Source organism: Leguminivora glycinivorella, chromosome 19 (assembly GCF_023078275.1).
Source record: "Leguminivora glycinivorella isolate SPB_JAAS2020 chromosome 19, LegGlyc_1.1, whole genome shotgun sequence".
Taxonomy (NCBI): Eukaryota; Metazoa; Arthropoda; class Insecta; order Lepidoptera; family Tortricidae; genus Leguminivora; species Leguminivora glycinivorella.
The window spans coordinates 15516924-15529699 of record NC_062989.1 but is presented as its reverse complement, the minus strand read 5'-3'; the positions used below and the strand labels follow the sequence as shown (position 1 = coordinate 15529699).

Below are 12776 nucleotides of genomic sequence, written 5' to 3'. Positions count from 1 at the left end.
AGCTGCAGGTAAATATGCTGTCCCCAGAGTAAGTAATTACTATGGGGATAGACTTGTTAACAAACGATTACCTTACTTACTCAACTCCTTACCTGCAGCTATTAGAATGGAGAAAAACAAAAATAGGTTCAAAAGGTCTTTGTTCCAATACTACATAGATAAACTTTAGATGCCCTACTTGTTAACAACTTTTTACTTACCCATATAACCATAATCGGTCGCCGTTCCTACGCAAATCGTCCTATTTTGTGTACACACAGGTCTTCGGGTCTCAATGCTTAGTCGCAGTACGGTCGACGTTTAGTCGAGGCGACCCAAATGGGGACGATTGGTAACAGGCACAAATGGTCACAGAAGTGACAGAAGTGTGCACTACGCGTGCACACATTGTTACCGTTTGGCGACTACTTTCCCAAAATCATTCGTTCATTTCATTCTTTTCAAATGGCGACTGTCAGAGACGTCAAAGTAAAAAAGAAATAAAATCATTTGACATTAAAATGTAATGGCGTAAGAATTTGTTAAAGATAAATATTGTTTGCATTTGTAATATAATGTGGGCTAATTACCATGGCCAATTAAATTGCTCGAGTGATTTCATAAAATAAGTCTAAATTTATCAACGCGCCATCAATTTACCTCAGTTTAACCAGTAATAATATTATCGACTACTCGGTGTTTGCGTAGTTTGGTGAAGTTTTAGTGCTCCGGTGCATATACTATACTGAAATAATAAAAATAATGCCTAGAAAACCAATAAAGTTGTTAAAATATGGATTAAGACTGGGTAATATTCCATGTAAAAAACAGTCGCCAAACGGTCACCAAACGGTCAACAAACGGTCGCAAAATGGTCGCAGCGTACACGCGTGACCGAAAGCAGTGAATATTTATGGGATTTACAAAATGGCTTCTTGTATTCATTTTTTTCAGGTATCCTCAAACTTTATAAACAATTAAAGAATTAAATATGCCGTCGTACTCAGTTGTCCTCACTAAAGAAGATTAAAAAAAAATTGTAACGTGCGTACCGAGCTGCTGGGTTGTAAAGGATCGGGGATCATATTATTATGGTCTTCTATAGAGCAACTAGTATTTTGCGGCATTTCACAATTGACACTTGTTGAAGTAGTCGTCATTAATATTACTATCAACAGTATCAACATTAATTTCAGCGATCTGTACTTCTTTTGTCAAGATTTTTGTAGAGATAAGTGTCCACAAATTTGTAATGTTAAAGAGACATAAATAAAACGTAGTAGAGTAAATAATGTGTTTTTTTCTTTTTTTTGTAACCCAAACAAAATACTTGTAGATACGAGTGCGGAAAAGAGGATAATCGATACGAGTAGCGATAAATTAATACACGACCCATACAACCATTTCAGTCGCAAAATCTTCAAATCAGTAACTAGCTGTCAAATGTGACATAACGCGTGGTAACGTCGTGCAAACAATGCGACCGTATTGATACAATAACAAAATGTAGTCGTCGTGTGCACTCGTTACGGTAACAAAATGTGTACGAATTTGTGGCTGTCAATGTCACTGTCAGAATGTCTTTTAACGACACTTTATTAGTCGACGTTTGCACACATAACGGTAACAACATGTGGACGAATTTGTGGCTGTCATTGTCACTGTCAGAACGGTTTCTGACAGTGACATTGACAGAATTTGTACACACATGTGTAGGTCTGATTACCGAACTGCTCCTAAACCACTGTATCCGCAAATGACAATCTGAAATACGAAGGTTTCTCAAACTGTCTTGTGAAGTTGTGGACTGGTTGCTTTGAATCATTTAAATATGAGCGAATTAAATAATAATAAACGACGACGACCATTTAAGCACTCTTCGACATTTTATAGAAATGTGGGAAAGTTAAGAAAAGTGCAGAATGATAATACAAATAGATAAGCACTTTATAGTTACTTAATGTATTAAATATATAATTTTTAATTCTTATTGATAAAAATGAAGTGTAGTGTTGCTTTACACAATAAAAGTAGGAATCAAATGAAATAGAGTATTTACTGTGATATTAATAGAATTTCTGTTGCGCAATAATAGTTTTTTTCAGTACAGATGCTGCTTTTTTTAACGCAGTAGTGCGAGCAAATCAAGCAATGATTCATTTCTTGTCTGGTCGAAACTCTTAGCTTAGATTTAGGTACTGAAAATCGTCGTACGATACACGTGCGAAAAGGACATTCACAACTCGTGTCGATTTAAAACACTCCCTTCGTTCGTGTATTAATTTATCGCTACTCGTATCGATTTTCCTCTTTTCCGCACTCGTATTTATTTATTAGTACTACTGATTTATACTGATGTATTTATTTATTAGTATTACTGAGTAGTTTCATGTGCTCTGCCTACCCCTTCATGGGACAAAGGCGTGATTGTATGTATGTATGTATGTATGTATGTATTTATTTATTTATTTATTTTATTTATTTATACAAGGAATTCCAACAGCTATGAATGATACAATATACATTTAGAAAAGCAATACAGAGCCAATTATAGGAACTCACAAATAGAGACTGGATGGATAGTTTTTACACAGTAATTTAAATTATGATACACAATACACATGCACATGTGATCGAGATACCTAGTACATTGGATAACCTAAGTGGTATTAAGTAACTCGAAGTAAGAAACAAGATAATTATAATGAATGAATACCTATATGATACTAAGGTACATTAAGTATACATTATGTTGACTTAATTGGGTAGAACATATAAGTAAGACAATTATCAGTTGAATGAACAACGTGGACCAGACACAAAGTATTACAAATTACAGATTAGACTCCAAGGCATCAACAGACTGGCACATCACTACCTGCAGCATGCTGTTTAGAAGCAACGATTGACTAGATTGCGCCTTACACTAGGGATTGAGCAATTGAAAACGTCAATATCTAGATCCTTCGACAAGCCATTCAAACTGCGCGCCGCGCGACACAAGAAACTGTTTTGCCTATATTTTGATAAAGTGCGTTTGACTGAAAGGGGGGGATAAAACCTTTTTGACCGAGTGGGCGTATTAAACGAGACTTTAGAAAGAAGTTCAGGACAATCAATATTTCCTGTGGTAATTTTAAGTATATAAGTTATATCTGCCAATTCACGACGTTTATGTAATGGTAACAGATGATGTTTTTTGCAAATGTTTAGATAATCATTAGAACGATACGGACTTCTGAGCTTAAAACTTAAGTATTTCATGAACTTTTTTTGGATGCGTTCAATCCTATCAATGTAAGTCATATAACATGGGTTCCAAATTTGGGAAGCATATTCAAGTTTACTCCTAACTAAAGCACAATATAAGACCTTAAGAGTCTTAGCCTGGGTAAAGTGACCGGAGTTACGCATTAAAAATCCTAAGGCCTTCGAAGCGCCGCTCACAATACTATATGATTATCAAACAAAAGTTCAGAGTCATGAACCACGCCCAAGTCTTTCACGTGATTAGCTGCGCTCAGGGGTTGACCTTTGAGTGAATAAGTGAATGGGATGATATGGCGTTGTCGCGAGAAGGTAATTGAGAGACACTTCGAAGGGTTAAGGTCTAATTTATTAGCATCGCAATAAAGATCTAGACGCGAGAGGTCTGATTGAATGAGTGATGAATCGTGAGCCGACCTAACCTTCCTGAAAATCTTCATATCGTCTGCGAAACAAAGAAGTTCGGAGTGAACGAAGCATTTACTGATGTCATTAACAAATATATTAAATAGCAAAGGCCCAAGCAGCGAGCCCTGAGGGACGCCACTGGGGACCATAATCCACCCGGACATATAATTGTTAACGACAACAGCCTGACTCCTATTCTCTATGTAGGAAGAAAACCACCTGAGCAAGTCTCCGTGAATACCTATTTGATATAATTTGGATAGCAACGTCGCATGATTAATTCTGTCAAAACATTTGCTATAGTCTGTGTATATGACGTCTATTTGGTAACCGTTATCCATAGCATCTGAGACATAGTCATTAAAGAGAACAAGATTGGATACTGTAGATCGGCGCTGAAGGAAGCCATGTTGGTTAGGGCTTAAAGAATTTTTAAAGGCATTATACACTTGATTATATACTACTTTTTCTAAGATTTTTGATAAAATGCATAATTTAGATATAGGGCGATAGTTGACTATTTCCGTTTTGGGGCCTTTTTTATGAACCGGAGTAATAAATGCGGATTTCCAAATACGTGGCACATACGACTCCGAGAAAGAACGCTTGAACAACAACGCGTATCTACAAGTATTTTGTTTGGGTTACAAAAAAACACATTATTTACTCTACTACGTTTTATTTATGTCTCTTTAACATTACAAATTTGTAGACACTTATCTATACAAAAATCTTGACAAAAGAAGTACAGATCGCTGAAATTAATGTTGATAGTAATATTAATGACGACTACTTCAACAAGTGTCAATTGTGAAATGCCGCAAAATACTAGTTGCTCTATAGAAGACCATAATAATATGATCCCCGATCTTTTACAACCCAGCAGCTCGGTACGCACGTTACAATTTTTTTTTAATCTTCTTTAGTGAGGGCAACTAAGTACGACGGCATATTTAATTGTTTATAAAGTTTGAGGATACCTGGAAAAAATTAATACAAGAAGCCATTTTGAAAATATAATAAATATTCACTGCTTTCGGTCACGCGTGTACGCTGCGACCATTTTGCGACCGTTTGTCGACCGTTTGGTGACCGTTTGGCGACTGTTTTTTACATGGAATATTACCGTCTTAATCCATATTTTAACAACTTTATTGGTTTTCTAGGCATTATTTTTATTATTTCAGTATAGTATATGCACCGGAGCACTAAAACTTCACCAATCAATATACATAACACGCAAACACCGAGTAGTCAATAATATAATAATATTATAATAATATAGTAATAACTGGTTAAACTGCAGGTAAATTGATGGCGCGTTGATAAATTTAGACTTATTTTATGAAATCACTCGAGCAATTTAATTGGCCATGGTAATTAGCCCACATTATATTACAAATGCAAACAATATTTTATCTTTAACAAATTCTTACGCCATTACATTTTAATGTCAAATGATTTTATTTCTTTTTTACTTTGACGTCTCTGACAGTCGCCATTTGAAAAGAATGAAATGAACGAATGATTTTGGGAAAGTAGTCGCCAAACGGTAACAATGTGTGCACGCGTAGTGCACACTTCTGTCACTTCTGTGACCATTTGTGCCTGTTACCAATCGTCCCCATTTGGGTCGCCGCGACTAAACGTCGATCGTACTGCGACTAAGCATTGAGACCCGAAGACCTGTGTGTACACAAAATAGGAGGATTTGCGTAGGAACGGCGACCGATTATGGTTATATGGGGAACGAAGGGAGTGTTTTAAATCGACACGAGTTGTGAATGTCCTTTTCGCACGAGTATCTTACGACGATTTTCAGTACCTAAATCTAAGCTAAGAGTTTCGACCAGACAAGAAATGAATCATTGCTTGATTTGCTCGCACTACTGCGTTAAAAAAAAGCAGCATCTGTACTGAAAACAACTATCATTGCGCAACAGAAATTCTATTAATATCCCAGTAAATACTCTATTTCATTTGATACCTACTTTTATTGTGTAAAGCAACACTACACATCATTTTTATCAATAAGAATTAAAAATTATATATTTAATACATTAAGGAACTATAAAGTGCTTATCTATTTGTATAATCATTCTGCACTTTTCTTAACTCTCCCACATTTCTGTAAAATGTCGAAGAGTGCTTAAATGGTCGTCGTCGTTTATTATTATTTAATTCGCTCATATTTAAATGATTTAAAACAACCAGTCCACAACTTCACAAGACAGTTTGAGAAACCTTCGTATTTCAGATTGTCATTTGCGGTTACAGTGGTTTAGGAGCAGTTCGGTAATCAGACCTACACATGTGTGTACAAATTCTGTCAATGTCACTGTCAGAAACCGTTCTGACAGTGACAATGACAGCTACAAATTTGTCCACTTGTTGTTACCGTTATGTGTGCATACGTCGACTAATAAAGTGTCGTTAAAAATCGTTCTGACAGTGACATTGACAGCCACAGATTCGTACACATTTTGTTACTGTAACAAGTGCACACGCCGACTACATTTTGTTATTGTATCAATACGCTCGCATTGTTTGCACGACATTACCACGCGTTATGTCACATTTGACAGTTAGTTACTGATTTGAAGATTTTGCGACCGAAATGGTTGTATGGGTACCTTAGCAGTAATATGTAAATCCGTATATTATATTAACGTTATAACTAATTATATATTGTATAGACTCGTGGATCCCACAGTCAAACTGTGTAAACAGTTTTGGGGGACATTGTATGTATTCTTATGTTCATTATGTAAGATGCTTATTCAATAAACAATAATAAAATAATAATAAAAGATGGCAGTCTATGCACTGTGATTGATTACACATTTTACTTCGACAGTAACTCTATAATACTTGAACCTCTTTGATGTACATAATATATAAAATCGCCATTGTCCGAGGTGTGATAAAAGCGTGCTTTAAGCAATAATGACATAAGACCGAATTTAGTTTTGTAGACAGGCGAAAGGTCGAAAGGTCAAATTTTTAGGACTCATAAGTTCATACAATTTTCTTTCATGGTGGTTTTCCACAAATAATTCTTACCTAGTAGCTGCGCTAAGGACTGCAAAGTCTTTTCTGCCGAGGTGATCTGTTCCACGACCCGCAAACGCAGTAATGCGTCCACCTCCCAACGGCGCGGGGTCACTGACCTCAGGGGATCCAGTTGAGCATCGGGGATGTGGGCCTGAAATTATTAATCAATTTGTAAATGTATGCTTTATGTCCGAGCGAACTTGTAAACCTAACGAAAAGAAACAAAACAGATAAACAGATAAGTACCTCCTATTGGGTTTGGCAACTATCAAAGGTTTGCATAGATGGCGCCTTCAGTTATTAAGCAATACCTAAAGGCGCGTCAATGTTTATTTCAAGTTTTGTTTTATGGTCCCTTGTGGTGACGGGTTAAGAATTACACCACCCCCTTTCTTCCCGTGGGTGTCGTAGAAGTCGACTGTGGGATATGGGTTAAATTGTGGCCATGCCAGGGGCTGACAACTTGTCACTGCAATGTTACAATCTGGATTTCTGTCAACCACTTTTTGCCAAGAGTGGCACTGAAACTTAGTATTCATGTGCTACCCCTTTATGGGATACGGGCGTGATTTATATGTATGTATGTATGTTTTACGAGAATTATCTTAAGGCTTCCAAGACTTAAAATTCCGAAAAACAAGACAAAAATGATACAACTCTGGGGAATAGCTGGGTCCGCACTATTTTGAAGAAATATTTTTTGCGGAGCAAATTGAGCGTTTTGCGCGTGAGGCAATGCTTCGCAAGGCTGCTCGGTCAGTGTGGACCGGGCTATTGACAGGGCAAGCTATGATCGCACCATCTGTTTCTCGTAAATATTTCGACCGGCCAAATAAATCTTGGAGCTCAAAAATTGGTACACGGTGACTGAAGAAAAGGAAAAAGGATTCATATAGGAGGTGCAAGCACACATTGCACGCCCTCAGAGTTGGCCAAAGGCGCCTAGCCTTCAGAGATAACATACACTAGAGAAATTTCGACGGGTACCACGGCGGTCGGGGAGCCACCACCAGTAGCAGTCGAACACGTCAGCCGCGTTAGCTGGAGACCTGGGTTCGATTCCCGGCTTCGCCACCAGTGGGCTTGATCACTTTTTCTTTAGTGTATGGTATCTATTTCGGTTTATAATTATGTTCCATCTTGTAAACTTCAACCTATACACGTTAAACTTCCGTGAGACATATTCAAATAATTAATTGAAATACGGTTGTACTCACGTTATTATATCGCTATTGCTGCGACATGTTAACGCTATTGTTGCGAATGTTAGTGTGTGTATGTGTGTGTGATATAATAACGTGAGTACAACCGTATTTCAATTAAACTTCAACCTATTTAATTTAAAGTACTATTTTGACAGAGCTGTGTGAACTCACCATATCGGGTATACCGAGCAGCGGTCTCAGCTGCGCTACAAAGGCGCCCATGACGCGCGGCACGTTGGGCTGCACCTCCCCCTCCCCACCACACTCCTCGGGCTTGGGGTTGGCGAGCACCACTCCCCCCCATTTCGGGGACATGAAGGCTTGCACAGGGGTAGGGACGCGGGTATCTGAAAATAATGCATGATTGGTTATGTGAAATTGAAATGTGGAACAACTCACTGCCTTGGCTGGGACTTGAACCTATGACCACTAGATCGCTAGCAAAGTGCTAACTAGGTTTAGTTTAGTAGATGTGTATGGTACTTTTAAACCTCTAGCTAGATATGTACTGGGATAGAGCGTAGAGCGTGGCACACCTCGGACACTGGAAATCAAATATATGAAAGAGGCGCGTTCCTAGCACACAGTCTAAGCGCGTGTAGGTGAACGCGTACTATGCTTGTATGAGTGAAATATACAGGTCGACTGTTCGCGTTTTTGACAGGCGGTAACTGTGAGGTAGCCGAGAGGGGGTGGGCGGCACTTTCAGCGGGGAGCGGGAGTGGCCATACTGCACAATAGTACTTTTTATTATACTGTGGCGTAGGTCTGGCAGTAAGTCTTACCATCATCATATATGACCAGTGGCGCCCTCTCACACGGAACGGCGTACAGCACTAGGTTGATAGTGGGTAGCTGTGACACGTGCGTTGCGGCGCGTTCTTCTATCTTGGTCAGTAAGAGGTGGAGACGATCTTGGCGGACCGCGAAGTGGCGGCCGTATTCGCTTGAGTCTTTTATCTAGAAAATTATAAATTAAATTTGTATTTGTCAAGATATCTCTATAGGTTTATTCTGATATGCAACTAATGATAATAAACCATGTTTATGCGTCTTTCACGGCAAAACGCAGCGACGAATTGACATGATTTTTTAAGTGGAGATAGTTGAAAGGAAGGAAAAAAGTAGCCTATGTCACTCATAGGCTACTTTTTTATCTCTTTCTAACCTCCAATTTCCCTAAAATGGGAGGGGGGGGGGGGTTAAGGAGCCTTCCGCAATTTTCTAATATTAACGCGAGTGACGCCGCGGGCAAAAAGAAGTTCTTATTATTATTTTAAAAAGCTCCCCCATAGGAGTCATAGGTATAATTATGCTGGACACACTATGAGTTTATACAAATATTAATTTAGCGAATATTAAGGTTAGCTGGTAGAGAATGCCTTCTGTCATTAAGTTCGCCTCTTTTATATTTCTTACTGTGCAACAAAGAGGATCGAGTATTACGGAGTTATTATTATGTCTTTGTTGTGCAATAAAGTTTAAATAAATAAATAATTGAAATGATGTACCTCTTTAGCCTTAAAATCGAAGTCTAATAGATAAAGCCACTGGGACTTTAATGTGAAGTTATGCAGCTCGCTCAGCTCATCAACAAACGTGCCGATGTAATCTGAAACATATATTATACTTATAAATAATCTACTAGGTAGTATCAAACAGGATCAAGTATTATAGAGTTACTGTCGAAGTAAAATGTGTAATCACAGTGACTGCCATCTCTTGACACAGGCTTAGAACTTTTAAACCACAGTTTTGACAATTTGGCCCATATACACTGGTCAAAAAGAGAAATAAAAAAACAAAGTGTGTTGTAAAGCTGCATTTTTGGTATGTTATTTGGGGTCCTTGGGGGAATGTAGGACTATATTTTGCAAGCAAAAAAATGGTGTGCTAACTTCGTAATTTAAAAATAAAGTAAAAAAATCAGACTTTTTTTGGTTTTTGCCGTTTTATTAAAAAACTATGCATTTTTGGTCAAAAGTTGCTGTGTAATGTTGAAAGCGCATTAAATTCCAAACAGTTTGACATCTTTTTTATCAATGTCCGTCAAATATTTTTTGAGATATGAAGCGTCAAAAAAGAGCATTTTTCCCCTTTCTATGAAAATATTCGTTTTGCTAATATTTTGAGACAGATATCAGCAAAACAACTCAGGCTATTACATAAACTGTAAAATAAAAATGTAGAAAACTTCACTAGCTTTCATTTAAGACCAAAAGAGTGCCAGTTACTTAAAAAAATAGGATTAGTCTAGTATAACTGGATCAGAAATAATCGGTGGATGGTAATGGCCAAATGGGATAGTTTACATATATTTACAGGAGGCGTAGCGGAGAACGAATTATTATTATTCAAGTATTACTCAGACACATATTTGCGTATATCAAATCAACATTTATTTAGTAAGTTAAGTTTACGGTCAGAAAGACCTCAGGATCGCCGCTTGGCGGAAAAAAAAAATTACAAGTAGAAAACCCTCATTAATTGAATCAGATTGTTCCGAAATTGTTCTTGTACGGACTGGTTTTTAAAGCATATCACTGAGGGTCAATAACATCGATGCAATCTCACGAGCGTTGTCGTGGACGTGCCCGAATCATAGTATTCTCCGTTTAACGAAATATCAGTACATAGTATGTGTTATATTGCACGCGCAGGTCTCTCACCGCCGCGCAGGTGTAGTCGGACCATAACTCGACAGTATACACGCTTGTACAAAAACTGAGGAACAGCTGTCTTTTTACGCTGTCACTACATTTGGCGAATCTTCTAGCCAACATGTTTGCCCTTACTGCGGTGGCTCGCCTCTGCCTTTCTATGTCCTCCTGGTCTTTTCAACTGGACAACAAGATGTGGCCAAGATATTTGACTTCGTGTACTCTCCGCAATTGAACTCCATCAAGCAAAAGAGGTGGTACATGTGTGGGCATATGTGCTGCCTCCATGAGCATAAATTCAGACTTGTCCGGATTTTATCTCATGTTATGCTGGCTGGCGTATCTCTCGCATTCTGCAAGTAACTTACGCATAGCTCCCACAGATGGTGCTAGTAGGACCATATCGTCTGCATATGCGATGTGATTTATCATTTGCCCATTGATGGAGCAGCCAACCTCGGTACTGGTCAAAGCCTGCGACAGCCCATCCATGTACACGCTGAAGAGAGCCGGAGACATACTGCCTCCTTGTCTCACGCCACAGTTTAGCCCGCTGGCTGTGGACAGAGTTGAATTCCATCTTACTACGTTCTTCTGCTGGGAATACCAATTCTCCAGTACCTTAATAATTGGAGTGGGCGCTTTCCGTTCCCGTAGTTTATTCCACAGCAATTGGTGGTCAAATACAACTCAAGTGAATTTTCTATCACTACAGGAGTTGTGCCATCAAGATGCAGAACCAGGACCCTCAAAAAGGAAAAAGTAAAATGTAACTAATTCTGTTTTATTTTTCTAATTTACTGTATTTTATTTCTTCATTAGTAATAGTCAAATCGATGTAAAGTTAGCTTAGACAATTTTTTCAGATAAACGGATATCAAAGAAAGTAAGATCGAATAGATAGCACTTTCAAACTAAAACTTTTAGCGTAAACTATTTTACCTTAACCAATCTACCAGACTCTTGGCTTCTCTATTTATAGATTTTTTTTTTGTTTACCAAAGTAACTATTCGTCTTACTGACCTTTATTTGCACTAAAACTAAAGCAAAATAAATTTTATACAATGTTATATTGCAATATATATCATATCATGAAGTATTTTGCAGATATTTGTCTAAAAATATTGGCAAAACGCTACATTTTATAAATGCGTCAAAAATTAACCTTTTTTGACGCTTCATATCTCGAAAACTATTTGACGGACATTGATAAAAAGATGTCAAACTGTTTGAAATTTAATGCGCTTTCAACATTACAAAGCAACTTTTGACCAAAAACGCATAGTTTTTTAATAAAAAAATAAAAACCAAAAAAAGTCCGATTTTTTTACTTTTTTTTTTAAATTACGAAGTTAGCACACTTTTTTTTTGCTTGCAAAATATAGTCTTACATTCCCCCAAGGACTCCAAATAACATACCAAAAATCCAGCTTTACATCACACTTTGTTTTTTTAGCCGATTTTCATGTAAGATTTGACCGGTGTAATATTCTTAGCTTGATATGTGTTAAAATATCAAATATTAATATTAGCGTTAGCGCCATCTAGCTGAGCGTACCCCAAAGGTGTAATGCTATATATCTAGGCCACCGTACCTTTTTCTGTATGGTACTGAGGTACGTTTTTTTCTTAGACTTTATCTGTCTATACGCAGTCTTTGGTAGTATAAAATACATAAAACAACAATCAACTAAAAAATAAATAAGTTTTTTAGTAAAAAAAAAACATTTTTGGCGCAAGCTTTTATCGCCGACTGTGCTTCGCTTTCAACTGACATCTACTGCTCTCCGAGACGTTTCTAAAAACCCCTTAATCGATGGGGATACATTTCATTATAGAGTTCCTTTGGCCATCTTTCTGTGCCATCATCAGATTCAGATCAGCTCCATGATACCATAATATTGCATTATCACGTGCATTACATACATATGTGCAAAATTTCAGCGCAATCGGTTAACGATATCTGCTTCAAAATTGAGTCGCAAGATTTCACCCGAACATACAATACATACTTATACTTAAAGCCTGACCAGGAGACTACGCGCCATGTTGCGGAATTTCATTGGAACTATTTTCTTCATAATAAACTGAACTGTCATCCCATACATCAGGATAACAGCGCCCTCCTGACAATAGTCTTATATTTCTGGCCAGGCTTTACTTACATTGCAAGTTATATAAAAGCTTGTAATATTAATCAAC

At 37.6% G+C, this 12776-nt stretch overlaps 1 protein-coding gene across 2 annotated transcripts in view; it reads right to left on the bottom strand.

Annotated features, from left to right (window-relative positions):
• Window positions 1–12776, bottom strand: part of LOC125236361 (GPI transamidase component PIG-S) — a 101628-nt gene that overhangs the window by 3998 nt on the left and 84854 nt on the right. For both annotated transcript variants that reach the window (XM_048143140.1, XM_048143141.1), the window contains exons 6-9: window positions 9425–9525; window positions 8699–8873; window positions 8085–8260; window positions 6718–6859 (exon numbers count right to left, since the gene is read on the bottom strand). In XM_048143140.1, the coding sequence (XP_047999097.1) occupies window positions 6718–6859; window positions 8085–8260; window positions 8699–8873; window positions 9425–9525 (594 nt within the window). The remainder of the gene's footprint in view (window positions 1–6717; window positions 6860–8084; window positions 8261–8698; window positions 8874–9424; window positions 9526–12776) is intronic.